The sequence below is a fragment of the Mustela nigripes genome, chromosome 9, assembly GCF_022355385.1.
Source record: "Mustela nigripes isolate SB6536 chromosome 9, MUSNIG.SB6536, whole genome shotgun sequence".
In the NCBI taxonomy this organism is placed as follows: domain Eukaryota; kingdom Metazoa; phylum Chordata; class Mammalia; order Carnivora; family Mustelidae; genus Mustela; species Mustela nigripes.
The window spans coordinates 10,239,451-10,259,284 of NC_081565.1; the positions used below are offsets into that span (position 1 = coordinate 10,239,451).

The 19,834-nt window shown below is 61.5% G+C and overlaps 1 protein-coding gene across 1 annotated transcript in view; it reads left to right on the plus strand.

Annotated features, from left to right (window-relative positions):
• Positions 1-7,916: 7,916 nt before the first annotated feature.
• The window catches only part of NR5A1 (nuclear receptor subfamily 5 group A member 1), a 21,479-nt gene continuing 9,561 nt past the window's right edge, over positions 7,917-19,834 (plus strand). The window contains exons 1-5 of the mRNA XM_059412197.1: positions 7,917-8,018; positions 8,156-8,297; positions 10,373-10,998; positions 17,532-17,651; positions 19,327-19,474. Coding sequence (XP_059268180.1) covers positions 7,917-8,018; positions 8,156-8,297; positions 10,373-10,998; positions 17,532-17,651; positions 19,327-19,474 — 1,138 coding nt within the window. The remainder of the gene's footprint in view (positions 8,019-8,155; positions 8,298-10,372; positions 10,999-17,531; positions 17,652-19,326; positions 19,475-19,834) is intronic.

A 19,834-nucleotide genomic window follows, 5' to 3' on the forward strand; every position in this document is an offset into this window, starting at 1 on the left:
CCCCTTCTCCTTCCCCTCTGGGTGGGTCTCAGGGCCTGGGACCACCTGGGCTGGAGCTTGAAGGAAAAGACAAATGGGCCACCCAGGGGCTTTGGCAGAGGAGGGAGGACGCGGACTCTCCAAGCCCACTGCCTGGATTCAAATCCTAGTTCCATCACACCCTTGCTCTGTGACTTTGGAAAGACTTGGGTTCTCCCTGACCCCGAGTTTGTTCATCTCTCCAATGCTGCTCATGGAAGGTGAGGGGAAAATACTGCCTACCTTCCAGGATGGTGGAGGCGGACCACAGGGGCGGAATGGTAGGGGACGCGGTGCTTGGGGACCTCTGTATTATTATGTCCCCAATACATTCCCTGCCGGCCTCACCCAGCAAGGGTGAGGGCCGAGGAGGGGCAGCGCAGAGGAAGGGGATGCCCATAGAGGTGTCGAGGGCAATCAGAGGTGAGCAGTGCCCAGCCTGGGCAGTGGAAAGTGTGCACGGACCGCCTACAGAGAAGGCAACAGGACAGGAGGGACAGGCAGCAGAACTCCACCTCTGCAGGCAGCATGTGGGGCCTTTGGTGCAGAGACAAGTAGGCATTGAACAAATGCCCATTGACGCTGGCTCTGCTGGCTGCTGTGGACCCAGAGATAAATCAGCCCTGAGCCCTGAGCCTTGAGGGTTCCCCAGGCTGGGGTGAGTCACGCTCCCCCAGAAGGGCAAACAGAGCTCAGGATGATGGTGCAATCCAGACTCCACACCAAAAGGGCCCCTGAGGCCAGACATGCCGGTCCTGGGGCTTGTTGTTTGTGTTTTGCAAAACATTTATTGAGCATACATAACACGCTCAGGCAGCCACTGAGTGTGGTGCAGGCATTGTCTCATTTTGTCCCCATTTTTTGGAGAGGATGGGAGGTCCAGAGAGAGATGTGACTGGTCCCAGGTCACACAGCTAGGAAACGGCAGAACTGGGATTTAAACCCGAGTCTCCACCACTAAGCCCTCAGGTTTCTCCTTAGGGCTCAGAGCCTCAGCAGGAGACTGACAAGACCAATCTAGTTCTTCCCACGGCACAACCGTGTTGAAAGGCCCTGTTCACGAAGGCAGTTAAAGTGAACCCCATTTCACAGTCTCCCAGCAAAGGAAGCACAAAAGACCGGGATTGTTCGTTGTTGTTACGCAGATGTGACATGTCAGTGATGTCAAGGTGCTTGCTGGGGTGTTTCTTAAATCCAGACAATGAATGGTGTTAATCCAGAAACAAAATCATTGTATTAAAATGGGAAGATCAGGGGCGCCTGGGTGGCTCAGTGGGTTAAAGCCTCTGCCTTGGCTCAGGTCATGGTCCCAGGGTCTTGGGATCGAGCCCTGCATCGGGCTCTCTGCTCGTCAGGGAGCCTGCTTCCTCCTCTCTCTCTGCCTGTCTCTCTGCCTACTTGTGATCTCTGTCAAATAAATAAATAAAATCTTAAAAAAAAAAAAAAATGGGAGGATGAGTTAGGGTCAGTCATAGGCAAGAGAAATATACCTCGTAAGAACTTCAATGGGTGAAAAAGACGTAATTGTGAGGTCATGCATGTTGGGAAATAAGTTATATGTGATGTCATAGGTAGAAAGTAGAATTAGAATATGTAGTCCCCCTTATTGGCAGAGGATGCATTCCAAGACCCCCACCAGAAGCCAAAACCATGGATAGTACTGAACCGGATATACACTCTGGTTTTTCCCATACCTATATCCCTATGATAAAGTTTAATTTCTAAATTAGGCACAGTAACAATAACTAATAATAAAGCGGAACAATTATAACAATATACTGGTAATAAAAGTTATGTGCCTGTGGTTTTTCTCAAAATACCGTGAACTATGCTCTCCCTTCTTCTTGTGAGATGATCCGAGGCCTCCGTGAGAGAGGTGAGCTGAATGGTGGGAGCACCGTGACGTGGCGAGAGGCTACTAGGGGCTGACCTTCTACCAACAGGTCGCGAAGAGGGTCCTCGACTTCTTGACCCCTGTTGACCCCAGGTAACTGAAACAGTGGAAAACAGGGGCTCAGTGGGTTAAAGCCTCTGCCTTCTGTTCAGGTCATTATCCCAGGGTCCTGGGATCAAGCCCCGCATCGGGCTCTCTTTGCCCCCCTCCCCGCCTGCCTCTCTGCCTACTTGTGATCTCTGTCTGTCAAATAAATAAATAAAACCTTTACAAGAAAGAGTGGAAAACAAAACCACAGGTAAGCAGGGACTACTGTGCTTTTAATCTGTAGAACTGATTAGTTACGAATGTCAACAAAATTTTTGTCTTGCAGGTATTTTCATGATAATAAAAAGTGCTGGGGGCACCTGGGTGGCTCAGTCACTTGAGTGACCAGCTCTTGGTTTCAGCTCAGACCATGATCTCAGGGTCCTGAGATGGAGCCTGGCAAGGGGTTCCAGGCTCAACAGGGAGCCTGCTTCTCTTTCTCTCCCTCTGCCCCTCCCCCAGCACTCACTCTCACTCTCTCTCTCTCTGTGTCTCTCTCTCTTTCTCGCTAAACTCTCTCTAAAATCTTTTTTTTTTTTTAATGCATTAAGTGGGGCATCTGGGTGGGTCAGTGGGTTGGGCCTCTGCCTTCGGCTCAGGTCATGATCTCAGGGTCCTGGGATCGAGCCCCACATCGGGCTCCCTGCTCTGTGGGGAACCTGCTTCCCCCTCTCTCTCTGCCTGCCTCTCTGCCTGCTTGTGATCTCTCTCTCTCTCTCTCTCTCTCTCTCTCTGTGTCAGATAAATGAATAAAATCTAAAAAAGAGAGGGAAAAAAATGCATTAAGTGACTTCAGTTGACTTCAGTTATCCAGAAAACCCCTCCCTCCCCAGCCAGATAAGTGACATGTTGTGTGATGGGCCCGTTTCCTGAAATGAAAGCGTCTGGTGGTGGTTCTCAACAGTGATTGCCCCATGGCCTCTCTGTGTCCTTCCCCAACCCCCAGGACCTATGTCTAGGAGGTAAATGGTCCAGGGACAGAAAGTTCTTCCTTTTTCTTCCCTTTTCCCCAGTGTCTGGACCCATGGCTGGCATCTAGGGTGCACTCAGGAAATGTGAGACGAGGGTATCACGTGGCAGAGGGGTGCAAAACAGAGCAACTGGGGCCCCGATCAACCAGGACAGTTCAGGACCCATTTGGGCGTGGAGGTGGGACGTCCCTGGCTGCGTGCGAAAGCCCAGCCTTCTAGACAAAACTCCATGCCCTCTGCCCTGCCCTATCCTGGCCTAGCTACCCACTTGGCCCAACCTGCGACCATGCTAGGCAACCACCTGGCCTTGGGGCAGTCTCAGCCCTGCCTCAACTTCCCCAGCTGTCCGCTGGGAGTATCAGCAGCCCCCAGCAGATGGGACATTCAGAGCAGCCAGCAGGGAAGGCGCATGGGCGGTGTGCGGCCGGCTCACCTGTTTGCCCTCCACCCCCTTCTTCAAGAGTAAAAAGATCAAGCCACAGCAGGAGAGCCACCTGGTCAAGTCATCCATGCCCCTGTCTCCACTCCAGCCCGACCTGACTCCACTCCCTCGTCTGGACCAGGCCGGCGGACCCCGGCGGGCCAGGCCCCAGGGAGGTAGCCATCCAAGGGGAGAGAGGCCAGGCTGCAGGCCCGGTGGGGGAGCCGCCCATAAATCAGGCCCCACTCCCACCCAGTCACTAACAAGCGGGGCTGCCTAACCGCCTACATGGGGTCCCTGCCTCTGGGCTCCCACAGCGGCCTGGAACAGCCAGCTGGCCAAGGCCTCCAGAGTGCCTTGGCCTCCACCCCCACCGCGGCCCCCAGATAGATAGGGGTATTTTTTTTTTCTTTTAGGAGAAGAAAAAAAATCGACCTAAATGAAGAGAAACACCAACAAAGAAGGAGAGAGGCCTGCAGAGTCACGTGGGGGCAGAGACCAATTGGGCCTCCGGTGCCCCCCCCTCCCCGCCAGGGCGGGGAGGAGGCGGACGGACGGACAGGGCCAGCCTACTGTCCGCCCGCCGCCCGCCGTGGCGTGAAGGAGTTCCCGTGTGCCCACGGTCACCACTGCCCCACCTGGGCTGCCGGAGCCTTCCCTCGGACCCCTGGTGCCCACTGTCCACCCTCATCCGGCGTGAGAGCTGTCCTTCCGCTCCGTAAGTGAGGGCCTGGGCCCAGGCCTCTAATGGCCAGCCTCCCTCCCCAGTGCCTCCCTGCGGCCTGGGCCAGCCACTGCCTGCTCGGCTGGGTGACCGGTGCCCGCGGCTCTGCACAGGGAAGGGGCCAGAGATTACTCCCAACCTGCCCTCCCATCATGCTTCCCCCTCTTCTTCCCTGGGCAGCTGATGGGAGGAGCTAGGCCTATGGGGACAGGCCCCATGGGGCTCTGCGGTGTCCCGCTGTCTACTAGCGGCCGAGTGCCCACAGGGCTGTGCTGGCCAAGCCTAGCAGTCCGGGAATGCGCCCGTGGTCTCTGGGCCTGTCTTTGGCTCTCTGGGTCTCCCTGCCTGCGTATCTGTGTTGTCTCCGTGCATTTGTATGGATTTGTGTGTCTGTCTCCAACGTCCTTCTGTCCGTCTTTCTCTGTGGCTGGTGCAGATCAAGGTTTCCTTCCCTGGGTAGGTGGACGAGGGTGCAGTGGAGCCCGGGTCAAGCCCAGGGCTCCCAACCTAGGACAGTGTAGCCTCTGGAGAGAAACAGGGTAGAGAGAGGTGGAGGGAGAGGGGCCCAGCTCCACAGACCGCCTGGGTCCCCAGCCCAGACTTGTGCTTACATTACCCAAGTTCCTCAGCAATGTCCAGAAGACCCCAGCCCTCACCCTCAATGCCCGTCACTCCCCTACAGAGGTGGTGCCCGTCCTGATTTCCCTCTTCTGAGGCCCCTCCCGGAAGGAGAGCTGTTCAGAGGCACTAGTTCCCCACCTCCTGCTCCTGCAGATGCTCCTCTTTGGGGGGGGGGGGCGGTGTCTCATGGGGGGGGCGACTGCAGCTAAACTCAGACTCAGCTCTCTCTGTTCTCACCAAGTCTCATCTATGGCATGTCACAGAGACTGCAGGACCCCTTCTGTAGGGCCGGACTTTTCCATTTTACATGTGGAGAAACTGAGGCTCAGAGAAGCAAAGTGACCCGGCAGAGCTTGCACAGCAAGTCGGCTGCCTATTCCGTCCTTTCTTCTGCCGGTGAAAGATAGGAGGAATGGTCAGCCCCGGTTCTCCAGCCACAGCCGGCAGGACCAAGGTGCCAGCTCCAGCCCTGGCCGGGTGGCGGGGGAGGCTCCTGGGGCGGGGGAGGCTCCGGTCGGGGGCCCAGGCGAAGTTGGCCAGGGCCAAGGGCCAGAGTCTTCAGATCCGCGCGTTGCTGCGGGTGCCTAACTGTGGTCACCCCACCCCCCTCCGGCCGCTTGAAGATCGCGGCTTTTTGGCCTTGCTGATCTCAATACACTTCTCCGCGGAGCGGGCGGGGGGCAAGATGAGAGCAGGCCCCTTCCTCTGGTCTCAATTTTTTCTTCTGAAAAATGAGAGTGATCAGGTAGCATTTCCCTACCCAGAGCAATTGCTCAGTGTAGCCCAGCCGGGGGGACCCCTTTGTCCCGGGGATGCTCCCTTCCTCCTCCCTCAGGCTGGAGAAAGGCTCAGAACGGAAAGGGGGCAGAGGTCCCTCTGTTCCCCTAGCTCCCGCGCCCTTGGTGGCTTCGGGTCCTCGCCAGTCCTCGGGAGGATTCCCATTTCCGGCCCAGCAAAGCGAGGTCTCCGTTGGAGAAAGGGTTGGCCCCAGGTCTCCCAGCTGGGTACTACTGACCGCTCCACAGTGTTAAGGCATGCGTTTTGTCAGCACCTCTTCGGTTCATCCGCACGCCCACTCTTAAGGAAGTCCAGTCATCATTACCACTTCGCAGATAAACAAACTGTCTCTCTCTCTCTCTCTCTCTCTCTCTCTCTGTGTGTGTGTGTGTGTGTGTGTAAATTTGCTTGTCTCCAGTGAGGAAATACGGCAGGGCCAGGGCTCGAACCCGGTTTCTAGCCTTGAACCCGTGCCTTGGCCATGTACCCCCACGTTCGCCCTTACCCACTTCCACGCTGCAAAACGACCAGCGCCCCCAGCGTGGCCCTTGCCACGACTAAGCTGGATTAGCAAACAGGGGCTCGCCTCCTGGGTGGCTGGAGGCTTCCAGGCGCCCAGCACCTGCCCGGATTCCGAGGCTCCCGGGCTGGGGATGGGGGACGGAGAGGGTAGGGTAAAGGCGCTAGCCAGGCTGGGTGGCGGGGGAGGGCGCGGGCCGGGCCTCCGCCCCCGGATACCGCACGCGCTGATATAGAGGGGCCGGCCCCTGGCCCGGGCGAGGCGGGTTAGCGCAGCGCGCATTGGAGGCGGAGGGGCCCGGGTCCCAGGTGCGCCTTGGTGCGGCCCTGGAGGCGGCGGGGGGTGGAGAGGCTGGGGGGTGGGGGGACTCCGAGGCCCCGCGCCCCCGCCTCCCCGCCCCCGGCCCGATCGGCCGTCATCGCGGGCAGGCGGCGCTGCGCCCGGGTGCGGCTCATCGCCGGCGGCGGCGCGGCCAGGAGGTGCGGGGCTCCGCGCGGGCGGGACGCGGGGCGCTGCTGCTCGCAGGAGCCGCCAGGTGGGCGCCGGGCGGGCCGCGGCCTCCGTCGCGCCCCTTCTCTCTTCCTGGGCCCCGGCTCTGCGCGCTTCCCTCCTTGGGACTTCGGCTCTCCGCCCGAGGTCGCTTCCCCGCCTCGGGCTCGGCTCCCCGGGGCCCCGGGGGTCTCCGCCCGAGGTTTCCGCGCCTCGCGCCGGGCCTGCGGCTCCACAGCCGGCGCCTCCGCTGCGCCCGCGCTCCGCCCGACGTCTCGGTCTCGGCGGCACAGGCTGCGCCTCCCGTTGCCGTCGCTGCCGCGGGCTTTGTCTCCCACTGCCCGGGGGGGCGCCCCGGCGGCTCGGCGCTTTCGGGCTCCCGGTCCCGGGCGCCGTCGTTCTCCGCCTCCCTCGGCGCGAGTCCCCGGCGGGGTCCGGCCCTGCGGGGCCGCGCCTCGGAGCTCGGGCGCACGGGTCCGGTCGCTTCCCGCGCGTCTCCCCGGCCCCGGCCCCCTCGCTGGGCGCCTCCGTCTCTGCAGGTTTTCCCCCGGTGTCTCTGTCCCCCTCTCCGCCTTCCTCCCTCCCGGGTTTCTCTCGCCTCTCCGTGTCTCGGGCTGTCTCTCGTCTACCGCTGTGTCTCTGGCTCCGCGTCTCCTTCTCAGGTTTTCTCCTGGGCCTCTGCCTCTCGGCGTCTCTGATCTCTCTCTCTCTCTCTCTCTCTCTCTCTCTCTCTCTCTCGTTCTCCTCCTCCTTGTCTCTCTGTCTCGTCTCCCCCCGGGTTTTCTCTGCCCGGCATCCGTGTGTCTCTGTCAGCCTCGGATTTTCGTTGTCTCTGTCGCCCCAGGGCGCTCGCTCCGTTAGGCGGCGTCGGTCGGTGGCTCTCGCTCTCGCTCTGGCCGTCTCTCTGTCTCCCCCGGACTCTGTCTGTCTCCTTCGTCCCTGTCCGATCCGCAGAACACTCGAGGCCCCACTCCGGCCGGGCTCGCCGGTGTCTCCCCCGCGGCCGAGCCCATCTCGTTTTCTCAGAATCGGGGTTTTGTTCTCAGACGAACGAATCCAGACCCGAGCGCACCGAACCGAGGGTCCCGGAACGGGCGCGCCGCAAACCCCGCGGGGGGAGCCCGCGGGCTGGGGCGGGGGACGCGCCGAGCGGGAGCAGGAGCAGGAGCAGGAGCAGGGGGACAGGGCCGGTGAGGGCCGAGGCGCGGGCCGCAGCGGCCGCATCCCAGGACGGGCTGCTCGGGGCGCTCGAATGGGCGGCGTCGCCCCGGGCACGGTGACGGGGGGGCAGCGGCGTGGGGGCGCCGACCCCGCCGGCCCCGGGTCTGCCGCGCCGCCACTCGCGTCCCGCCCGCGGTGACCCTCTCCTCCCTCCGCAGGCGGACGCCGCGGGCATGGACTATTCGTACGACGAGGACCTGGATGAGCTGTGCCCCGTGTGCGGGGACAAGGTGTCCGGCTACCACTACGGGCTGCTCACATGCGAGAGCTGCAAGGTGAGCGGGCGGCGGGCGGCGGGCGGCGGGCTGGGCGCTCGGGGGCCCCGCGGGCGGGCGGCCGGAACGCGGGGACCGGCCAGGGGAGGGGGACACGGGGCCTGCTCGCCTCCCGCGCGGACTCCGCTCTCCCCTAGGGCTTCTTCAAGCGCACGGTGCAGAACAACAAGCACTACACGTGCACCGAGAGCCAGAGCTGCAAGATCGACAAGACGCAGCGCAAGCGCTGTCCCTTCTGCCGCTTCCAGAAGTGCCTGACGGTGGGGATGCGCCTGGAAGGTGGGCGCGCGGCGCGGCGGCTGGGACCGCTGACCTCTGACAGCCCGGCTGGGGGTGGGGGTGCGGGTGGTGGAAGGGGTGCGAGGAGGGCACCCGTGACCTTCTTAAAGTTTCTGGGGCCAGCCGTGGGCCCTGCACGTGGGGTGAGGCCGGCTCTCCGCACGGAGGCGTAAGGAGTGGCTCTGTTGGCGAGGGGATGCGTGCAGGCTCCGCGGGCTTGGGTGCAGAGGCATCCGCAAGGGAACCCCAGGGAGAGGACCGTCTCTCCAGCCTCTGAGAGGGTGTGCAGCTCCGGGCAGAGCCCGGCCGATCTCCTCCCTCTGCAAGGAGACCTAGGACACCCCCACTGACACCCAACAGCCACGGGAGCCAGGGTGTTTAATACCTTAACCAGATAGAGTTCAAGTCCCAGGGCCACCACGCACAGGATGGTTGATCCTGGGCAACTTGCTTAACCTCTCTGAGCTGCAGATTGCCCATCTGAAAAGTGGACCTAACAGTAGTTAGGTCCTTCTTGAGTCAGTGTGAGGGAATTGTTAGGGTGAGGGAATTGAAAGGCTAGTATAGAGCAACTGCTATTATTATTATTATTATTATCATTATTTATATTATTATCTGTCCATCATTACAGCCTTCATTCATCCAGCCCACCCAAATGTTTGTCCGTCCAAAAGTTCGCTCAGGTCGATCACTTAGTGGGTGAAAGTCCTTCTACCGTGTTCTTGGGAGGACCCTGAGAGGATGAGGGAAGGGGAACCACGGGTCCCAGAGGACCCAGGCCCATCCCTCCCACCCCCTCCATCCACAGGGGAGGGAAAACGTTTCAGCAGGAAAACCTCAAACTTTCTGAGGGTGGACAGTCCTAGGCGTCTGCCCTGCTGCCCCCAGTCGGGCTGTGTGCCGAGCAGGCAGCTGTTGGCTCAAGTTTTCAAACAATGTAGAAGGTCCCTAGTGGCTCTGGGAGCCACTGACCACAAGTCCTGCCACCTAGAGGAAGGACTCCCAGATGAGAGGGGAATGTCCCAATATCGCCAGCTCTGGGTCCTCCGGGCCAGGGGAGCTAGCTGTGTGCAAGGAGCAGCAACACTCCGGATGCAGCAGAGGGAGAAGAGCCCGGATGCAGCAGAGGGAGCAGAGCCCGGGCTCTTCACCCCTGCGGCAGGAAGATAGGCTGAATGGACCTCCAAGACACTTCCCTCCTGGGCACCACCCTCTCCCTCCTGCTCTGTCCCTTTTCCAAGAACTCAGGGTGGGGTCCTGTCTGAGCAAGGCCTGGAGCCACACTCCAGCTGCAGAGATGCACCTGTTGGGTCCGGCTGGTGACACATTCTTGGCCAGGCGGTGGGACATCTGGTGAGCCAGGGAGGTCCCTTCTGGAACCCTGGCCAGCCCTAAATTCAGCGTCATATCTGAAGGCACTGGGGGAAGCCCGAGTCATTTTGCAGTAGGGGTGCGACAGAGTCGGGCAGTCGGTCAAGAAGCAAGCAGCTGGACCCTGGGCACTGGAGGGAGGCTGTGAGGAAGGCTGACCGGGGCCTGCTTCCTGCCGCCATCTCCCTGCTCGGCCTTGTACTAGGCACCTGAACCCATTGCTGAGTCCCCAGAAACTCTCAGCCAGGGTCACATGGCGTGATACCCCTCAGCAGGATGACAGCGCACAAGAGGCGGGACATCTGGGGCAAGGACAGTGGAGTGTGCCTAGATGAATCCAGGAACACTTCTGGAGGTGGTGACCCTAGGGCTAGATGTTTGGCAGAATGAGAGAAGGCAAGGGTTGGAGGCAGAAAGAATATGGGGGGGGGGGGGAGCGGAGGAGGAAGAAGGACACGTGCCAAGCCAGAGGAGCCGAGAGAGAACGCGGTGGGGAAAGAACATGGGGTCTTGGAAAGGGTGATCCGGGAGGGCAAGCAGGGCCTCGAATGCCTGGCTAAGGAGATGGACTTCCTCTGTGGGCAGTGGGAGCCACGGAAGGTACTGAGCGGGGGAAGTGACGCAGTTTGGGAAAGATCTGTGACTGTGGCCTTATGGTAGGTGGCTCGGAGGGGCTGAGACCAACGCTCTCCTTCTGCCCGCAGCTGTGCGTGCTGACCGAATGCGGGGTGGCCGGAACAAGTTTGGGCCCATGTACAAACGAGACCGTGCCCTGAAGCAGCAGAAGAAGGCACAGATTCGAGCCAATGGCTTCAAGCTGGAAACAGGCCCCCCTATGGGGGTGCCTCCCCCACCCCCTCCGCCGCCGGACTACATGCTGCCCCCTAGCCTGCACGCGCCTGAGCCCAAGGGCCTGGCCTCTGGTCCACCTGCTGGGCCACTGGGCGACTTTGGGGCTCCAGCACTGCCCATGGCCATGCCCGGTGCCCACGGGCCACTGGCCGGCTACCTCTATCCCACCTTCCCTGGCCGTGCCATCAAGTCTGAGTACCCAGAGCCCTATGCCAGTCCCCCGCAACCGGGGCCACCCTATGGCTACCCAGAGCCCTTCTCCGGAGGGCCTGGTGTGCCCGAGCTCATCCTACAGCTGCTGCAGCTGGAGCCAGAAGAGGACCAGGTGCGGGCCCGCATTGTGGGCTGCCTGCAGGAACCGGCCAAAGGCCGCCCTGACCAGCCCGCACCCTTCAGCCTTCTGTGCAGGATGGCTGACCAGACGTTCATCTCCATCGTGGACTGGGCACGCAGGTGCATGGTCTTCAAGGAGCTGGAGGTGAGTCCCTCCTCCCGCCTGGCTGGCCACTGGGTCTGGGGTGTCCTCCTGGCGCCCGAGCCTCTGTCCCAGTTAACCTCTGGATGGAGCTGTCCTGCCCACTGGCTTCAGGCAACATCTGGGCACAGGGAGGTTTCTCTGGGGACACTGAGGAGTGTCTCTGGCCCATCGCAGCCTTCCCTGCTCTTCAGCCCCTCTCCCTCACCCCTCCTGCTCTCTTTCTTTCTCTGTGTCTTGAATCTCTATTTGTCACAGACTCTGCTGCTTTATCTCTGCCTCTGTCTCTTTCTCTTATCCCTCTCTCCCTGATGTGCTGTCTCTCTGCATCTCTGTTTCTCTGGGCCTCTAGGTCTCTGTTCCATTCTCTTCTGGTCAGGGTCTCTGTAGGCATTCATCTCTCTTCCTCTGAGACCCCGAGCTCCCCCCAAGGACTACCTGCGTCCTTTGGAAGCTGTCTCTGGCTGCCCCAGCCCAGTGTCGAGAAGAGGACACAAGGGATCCGGTCCTCCCGTTTGGAGAGGCCGCCAATCCCTGCCAGCCTCAAATATGATAGGTGGGGGTCTTCGTATCTCAGAGTGTGGAATGCTTGTGGACGTGCTCCTTCCCAGCTAAGGTGAAAGTTCCTGCTGTCCCTGCGTCTCTTGTTCATGATGGGTGGTCTCGAGGGTCTGTGTGTGCAGTGGGGGCTAGGTGGGGCTTGTGAGTCCTGTCACCGATCTTCCCAAAGGAGCCCGTCTACCTCTTGCCCAAGTCTTCCCTTCCCCTGGATTAAAGTACCTGCGGCGAAAGTAAGCAAGAAAGCAGCGGGGAAAACTGAGGCCAGATAGGGAAGAGGTTCCCAGTCCTTCTGCCTGGTGGTTTAAAGGACCCAAGGCCTGGGAGCTGCCCCTCTGGGGACCTGGCTCCCTGCAAACAGGGTGCTCCGCCAACCTCTGAGGCCGCTCAAGCCCAGGCAAGGCCCTTCTCGCTGGCCGGCGCACAGACCATCTTTAGTCCGGGCTGACTGGTGTGCGGTTTTCCCCCGCCGGCCTCCCTGGCTGTTCCCGGGCTGGGTGTGAACAGCAAGACCCGCTGCCCTCCCTGCTGGGGCCACCGCAGCCTTGAGCGGCATTGTCAATGCTGACGCCTGGGCTTCCTCCAGGGGCATGTGGCCGGATGGGCCGGGGGCACTGCCTGCCTGGGCTGGCCACGGGCGGGATAAAATAGGAGGGTGAGCCTGTAAGCTCTTGAGGCATCATGGGGTTGGGGGCCCGGAATTGGTGGTGACGATTCCTGCTTCCACAGTGGAGGAGCTGGGGATGTGCCCTCCCTCTGCCGCAGGGTGGGACTTCTCACCCTTGTCCCCACTCTAGGCCAACCTCATGGATGGGACAAGAGGCGGGACCTTGAGCAATCCTATCTGCCTTTCACTCCTGGCTGGAGGCCCTGGTTGGGGATGAGGATCTCAGGACCCTTGGGTTGGTTGCCAGCTTCCACTCCAGACTTCCCATGAGCCCCCTGTGCAGAGGGGAGGAGGAGCAGAGCATTCCTGGCTTTCCAGAACCCTGGATCCAGGGGCAGGGCACTTCCTCTGGCCGCCTTCCTAGTCTCTTGGGGTTTTTCACGCAGGATGGGAAGGGCTTTTGTCCCAGCTTGGCTGAGTGTTTTTTCCTGCTTCTGGCTTCTCTGTGGTCCAAACCTTCCTGCTTCCCCTTCCCAGAATCTCTGAATGGAGCCCAGGAATATGAACCATGGTCACCATCTTCTGTAAAGGAACCTTGCAGATAAGTACCAGCCCAGCCCATAGTCAGCCACGTGGAACTTCTTTCCTACTGGTCCAGCGAGGCTGGCTGGTGTCTGTTTGCAAAGCCAGAGGTGGGGAAGCAGAAAAGTGGGAGTGGGGCTGAATGACCCTGTTCTCCCTCTTGGGTGACCATTCACCCCCCCCACCACCTCCAGCAGAATACATCTTAGGAGACAGAGTGGGGAGCTCTCGAGCTCTGAGAGTGGGGCACTGGGGCTGGGCAGTGGGCACCTTGAAATGAACTGGACCCAGGAGGCAGCCAGGCTTTTGCAGGAGACGGACAGGCATGCAGACACCATCCAGGGCTCTGGGAGCGATGGAAGGGGGGTAGTGGGGCCGAGCAGCAGGGCAAAAGGCTCTATCTAAGGAAATCAGGGTTTTCTTTGATCTCTGCCTTTCCAGAAAGCAGTCTGAGAAGGTTAAGGACATCCCAGGAAGGGAGAACAGCATAGGGAAAGACCTAGAAATGTGAAAAGGTGTCCTATGTCAGGGAGTTTCAGGTGGTCCTCTGTGTCCGGAGAGGTTGGCAGGGTCAGAAGCAGAGCTTGGACCAGGAGCCAGGGCTGGCAGAGGCCCCACATCCTGGGACAGGGACGGGCCCTATCATGGAGGCTGAGTTCTCCCCAGAGGCCACCCAGTCCCCTGTGATGCTGATGACATCTCACTGCCTAGGGGAGGGCCTGGGGTCCTTGCTGAGCTGCCAGGGATGCCGGGAGCCTGGACGCCCCTCGGGGTTCTCCTCCTCCATCCCCTCCCCCAGCTTAGACGTCCCCCTGCCTCAGTTCTTCATCGCACGCAGTCGAGGTGTGTGGTCGCTGACCGTGGCAGAGGAGTTCATAACAAAGACCAGGATCAGAGCAGCCCGTGTTCAAGTCCCAGCTCCATCTGCTCTGCTGCCTAACCCCGGGCGTGACAGTGGGCAAGGCACTACTCCTCGGCCCGTGGTTTCCTCAGCTATACAATAAGGGAAGTTGAAAAACTTCTGCTTCGTAGGGCTGTTGCAAGGATTTAGTGGCCAGGACAGGTCCGCGGTCCCGCACAGGGCCCGCACAGGGCCCAGCGCGCAGGAGAGTTTGGCAGGTTGCAGTGGTGGCTACCGTCCTTCCGGTCCCCTCTGCTGCGGCCCCCGTAACCTGCACTTGCAGGAGGTGCTCAGGCCTGGCCGGGAGGAATGCGAAAGCATAGGCTTTACCCACGCTCCCCTGGGCACTATGTCCCGGGAGCAGTCTCGGGCCAGGCCACCTTGCCCTGGGCTTAGAAAGCCACTGTGTGGCAGCAAGGTGGCAGAAACACCCGTCCCTGCTGCTCTGCTCGGTGGAGGGCCATGTGTCCACCCAAGCCGTTAGCTTCTGGGGACGGTTCCCAGGAAGGGCAGGACGGCCCATAGGAGTCAGGGAGGGGGAGGTGAGCCCCGAGAGGGCCTAATGACCCATTTTGACATCACTTCACCCTCAACATCCAACTGCGAGGCCCCCGATCGGCAAGAGAACGGCTCAGATTGATGGTTTCATTTAAACAGCAGTAACTCTGTCACTCCCGGCCTGACAAACGAGGGCCGGGCGACCGCTCCGCGGGGACCACGCCCCGGCCGGCCTGCGGCATGTCAGTCACCGGAGAGTTACGGAGCCCGTTGGCCTTCGGCTGCCAGACGGATCAGACCCCGGGGGGGTTCCGGGGGGGGGGGGGAACCCTGCTGGGAGGGAGGTCAGCTCGGCACCCATAAATACCCCTTCTCCAGGGCAGGCTGCGAAGCGTCAAGGCTCCAGGAGGATTTATGGCAGCCCGGCGGGAGGGGTGGGCGGCTGGGAGGCTGAGCAGACAGGCCAGGCCGGCGAGGGACCCCAGGGCCAGGCCGCCGGCAAATGTCCTTGTTCCCTGGGTGCCAGGGAGGTCCGAGGGCAGAGGAGGAACCTTTGCTTAGGGAGAAAGCGAAGCAAGGTGAAAACCAGCCTCTTTGGTTAAGTGAGGCTCTTAGCCACCTGCTTTCCTATGGAGAGGAGCCCGCAGCGAGGGCCTTCTGGTTTTCTTTGAAATAAAAAGAGGTGTGTGTGTGCGCGCGCGTGCGTGTGTGTACACGTCTGCGTGCTCATCTGTGTGTGGGCGGTGTCTGAGAGTTTGGTATGTGTCCATCTGTCCACCTAGAGGAGAAGCAAGTGACGAGTCCGTTGGCCAGGGGTAGATGGGCACGTCAGCGGGGGCAGGATCTGCAGGAGAGCCCGCCACGGGGCCACAGAGCCCTTCGCAACAAAGGCCCCTGGGCTCACACCCCGTCTTCTCTAACCAAAAGAGGGAGCATTTGTTTTTCCAGTTCCTCAGAACAGAAAATCAGGGCAGAGGAGGATATGGCGCTGAGTGGGGACTCGAAGAGAGGGACAGGACGCCGCGGCTCAGCCAATATGGCATCTGGCCGCCCTGCCACCCCTATCAGCCCCGTGGACAGGGCTGCCCCCACTCCTGGGGTCTGAGGTCTGGGTACAGAGTCTGCTCCCAGGGCTTGGCCAGCCGGGTCACTGTGACCCCTCTTGCTTTCTGCCCGAAGCTCAGCCTGCTTATCTCCTAATTCTCCCCTTTATCTCTCTCTCTTCCACCCCCACCACCCCCCTGGTCCTTTAAGCCAGGCCCAAGGGCCGCAGTGAGGGGTGAGCCGAGCCCAGCCCCGCACGTCCTCTCTCTCTCTCTGCCTCCATCTGGGTGGCCCCGGGTAGGCCACTGACTCCTAGCCGGCGCCTTCCATGCGGACCTCGGGACTTCCCGGGGCCCTCCAGCAGCCCGGCCCAATTAGGGGCCTCCGGTTACCTTAGGCAAGCCTCTGTTTCCTCATCTGTAACATGGGCAGAATGTTGACAGGAGGGGTGAGGAGGCCGGCCGGCGTGCTGAGAGTGGGCCCGGCCACAGGCGCTCCCCGAGCCTTGCCTTCCTCCTCAGAAACCGGTGGGGAGGCCTCCTGCCTGTGGGTCTCTGGGGATTGGCCACTTCCTGAGGAGAGATAGGAGACATGTCTCTGTGATTCACCCTTGCCCGGGTCTTCCTCTCTCCTGGCGCCTGCAATCCAGGGCTCCTTGCGGCTGAGCCTAGGGCCCCAGCCGCGCTTCTTGCTCTGACCATAGCTGGGCTCTAGGAAGCACTTTCTGCTAGGAGGGGAGGGGAGAGGTGTGCAGGTTCTTGACACAGAGACGAGGTGAGCAAGGGAACATAGGGGGCTGGTGACTCAGAGCAGGACAGAGACAGGCCCTCCCTCTTGTGCTCAGCCACGGCGGCGGGCCGTGGAAAGGTGAGCGGGCGAGGCCCGAAGGAAGCCTGAGCAGCTGCTCACTCGTTAGTTCTCTGTGCACTTGTTCTCTGCCTCCATCGGCCTGAGGATGGGCCCCAGGCTGCCCCCGGGGGGAGGGGGGCACCGAGGGGAGGAGGGGGCTTCAATCCCCAAGAAGAGAGAGCTGGTTACTGGGTGTTGCTAGTTCCCCTCAGGCCAGAGGCTGCCTGGATCCCTCTGGCCCCCCAGGGTTGGGGGCAGCCCCTCTCTGCTCCCTGTGCCTATCTCAGGAGCACATGCGTGTTCATCAGTTGCTTACCGGCCCCTCCTCCGGGAGCCCAGCGATGAGCTGGACACCAGCCCTGCCTTCCCAGACCTTCCCAGACCCCGCAGGTGTTGGGGGAGGCAGAGGCGTGAACTGGAGTCCTCTGATGTGGCAGGTGCCACAGCCAGAGGACGGTGAGGGCACTGCGGGAGGAGAGCTTCGTGGGGGAGGGAACGAGTGAGCCGCAAACTCCTGGGTGGCCGGCCTGGGTCCTCTTCCATCCCAGGCAGTTCGGAGCGTGGATCTGGAACCAGACGGGGCAGTGTGACTTTGGGCAAGTTACTTGACTCCTTGGGGTGTCTTCTCTCCTTAGACTGGGATTAGGGACTGTCCCAGCCTCCTAGGGGCATGGATCCGTAGCACGGAGACTAGTAGCTGTTAGAGTTGGCTCTCGTCACGGGGCAGGGCCCAGGAAAGTGCCCAGGAAGTACCAGCTGGGCAGATGGTGGCGGGCGAGCGAGCCGCGGGGGCTGGGAGGGACTGGCGTCTGTAGCGTGTCTCCCCAGGGTGACCTGCGGGCCCCTGTGCCCCAGGCACTTCGGAGCACCCAGGAGAGCGCGGTGTCTGTCACTGTAGAGGGTTGTGGACTGAGAAGGCCAGCCATGGTTCTGGTCTTGCTCTACCTCTTTGTGATCCCAGGATAGTCCCTCGCCTTCTCTGGGCAGCAGATTGTCATCTGAACAATAGAAGTTTTGGCCAGAGGATGCCTGAGGGCCCTTCAGGCTCTGGCATCCCACAGTCCTGAGTCCCGCTCACCATGGTCATGAGTGTCCACTCTTGCGGTGCTAGAATGTCTTGACCCTCTGGGGCGGAAGGACACCCCCCACCGGGTGCCGTACTTTGCCCACTTCACGGGTGAGAGACTCGAGGCTCAGAAGGCTATAGAACTTGCTTAAAGTCATACTCCTTGTAGGAGCAGAGCTGAGGCCTGCAGCCAGGCCCGTCGGAGTTCTGAGCACCTCCAGTGGCTTTTTTTTTTTTTTTTTGCTTGATCCCTGCTACCCTTTGATGAAGCAGGCAGATAAGCAAAACGGGCACAGAGAGGGGAAGCAGCTCGCCCAGGTGCCATGTCCAGGTGAGCCTCTGCATCGTGGGCTGGGAGAGGCAGGGGTGGGAGGAAGGTCCCCGGCTGAACCCGGCTGGACCCTAGCCCCACGCGTGCCTCTTCCCTGCAGGTGGCCGACCAGATGACGCTGCTGCAGAACTGCTGGAGCGAGCTGCTGGTATTCGACCACATCTACCGCCAGATCCAACACGGCAAGGAGGGCAGCATCCTGCTGGTCACCGGGCAGGAGGTGACCAGACCCTACTGTGTCCTGTGCCATGCCCTGAAGGATGCTTCCAGAATTCTGAGCCCAGAAGAGGTCCTAGGCCTCTCCAAGGCTGGCTCTGGGCACCCCCAATGTCAGCCCTTTCCCCAAGTTCATGCCCCCACCTCCCTCTGACCAGCCCTGGCCCTGACCTCGACAGGTTCCAGCCCCGAGGAAGCAGCTCAGGGATGTGGGGAGGGTCAGGGAGGCTCTTGGTGGAGGTGAAAGTGGCCCTGGGTCTTGAAAGAACACATAGGGGTTGGTCAGGTTGTAAAGGGTGGTGGGGGCCAGTCCTACTCCCGTCACAGCAGAGGGGACAGCATGGACAAAGGCACACAGGGGGATGGTTAGAACCTCTGAGTTACCAGAGGCTGCCCGTATGTGGGTGCTAGTAGGTGGGTTTGGGGGACCAAGAGCCCTGTGAGGCGAGCGGTAGGGCTGGGGGCAGGCCCTAAATCCTGGGTGGATGAGGAATGGGTGAAGGAGTTAGGGACCCCCACCCCGCCCTGAGCAGGGAATTACTGGCCCTAGCATAGGAGCTGGGACCTCCTGAGATCAAGCAGGGAGCAACAGGAGAGTTATAAGTGAGGAAGGGCTCATCTAGGTTGTATTTGAGGGGGACACATGGGGGGTAGGGAAGTCGAGGCCCTTGAGTAATGCTGAGGACCCAGGCGGGGGGAGTTCAAGGAGGAAGGCCCCTCCTGGGCAGGAGGAGGTATGGGAGAGATGGAGGGAAGGAGGGAGAGAAAGAAGAGAGGCTGATGCCAGGGTCTAGGCTGGTGGGGGGAGCATTGTTCCCAAGGGGGAGACCTGAGGAAGAGCAGTTGACAGGCACTCCAGGGTGGGGTTTGGAGGCTGAGGCCCCGCTCCCCATCCTGTGTTCTTCCTCATGCTCTATTCTCACCCTGGGCCTCCAGGGCCAGGGCATGCTGGTCGCGAGGGTGTGGCTTGGAGGTCCCCAGGAGTGCGGGACAGGAGAGTCTGAGGTGTGAGCATGTTTGTTGGCCGGTGTCAACTCACAGGCTGTGGTCTTTGAGGTCGTATCTCCACACACCTAAGCCTGTGGTTGTTGAGATCTGCCTGTCACCACGTGTGGGAACTCATACACCGGTGCGTGTCCGTCCCCTTACCTTGTGAGGTGACCCTACAACCGCCTGTGTGTATGTGTGTGCGTTCACTTCCTGAAATGGCCGGGCCGCCCTGCAAGTGTGCCCAGGAGTGTGTGTGAACGAGAGCTGAGTTGTGACCACGTCCCGAGTCTGAGCGGCCGCGGGTAGGCGTCGGGGCCCGGGCAGTCCCGCGGCCAACGGGGATCCGGGGGGACCAGACCCCACCCTGTCCCCGCACCCAGCGCGTGTCTGCCGCGGACAGCACACGAAACACGGGGTCGGCGGCAGCTCTCCGAGCGTGAGGGACCCCAGGGTTGGCTCTGCGGCCGTGGGGCCCTCAGCTCGCCCCGCAGTGAGGAGCCCTGGGGAGGCGGGGCCGCGCGGTGGGGCTGGAGGGTCTCTGGGGCGCGGGGAGCGGCCCCCACCCCCTCAGCTCCAGGGACGGGGCCACCCTCCCCAGCCTCCTTCCGGGCCTCCCCTCCCGTGCCAGCCGCGTCCCCTGCCCGCCGCCCCGGGTCCCCCGACCCTGACCCTGCCCTCCGCCCGCGCAGGTGGAGCTGAGCACGGTGGCCGCCCAGGCGGGGTCCCTGCTGCACAGCCTGGTCCTGCGGGCGCAGGAGCTGGTCCTGCAGCTGCACGCGCTGCAGCTCGACCGCCAGGAGTTCGTCTGCCTCAAATTCCTCATCCTCTTCAGCCTCGGTGAGTGCGCCTGCCCACCTGCGGCGGCGGCGGGAGGGCGGCCTGAGGTGGGGAGGGGGCGAGGTTGGAGGCCCCGCCCCCCCGCCCAGCTCCGTGAGGCTCCGCCCCCGAGGGGGCTTCCGCGGCGCGCGGGGACCCCTCCCGTGGTGAGTCAGGGCCTGAGGGACCTGGCCCCGGGCCCGGCTCTTCAAATGGAGGTTGATTCCTCCCTGGGCCTCAGTTTCTCTGTTTGGAAGTAGGGCCGACCAAGACCCGGTCTAAGATTGGCCCTCTGTGGGGAAGGACTCCGAAGAATTCGGTAAATTCCTGGCTGGAAGCACCAGAGAAGTGCCCAGGTCGCCTCCAGAAAAAGGCCTGTGT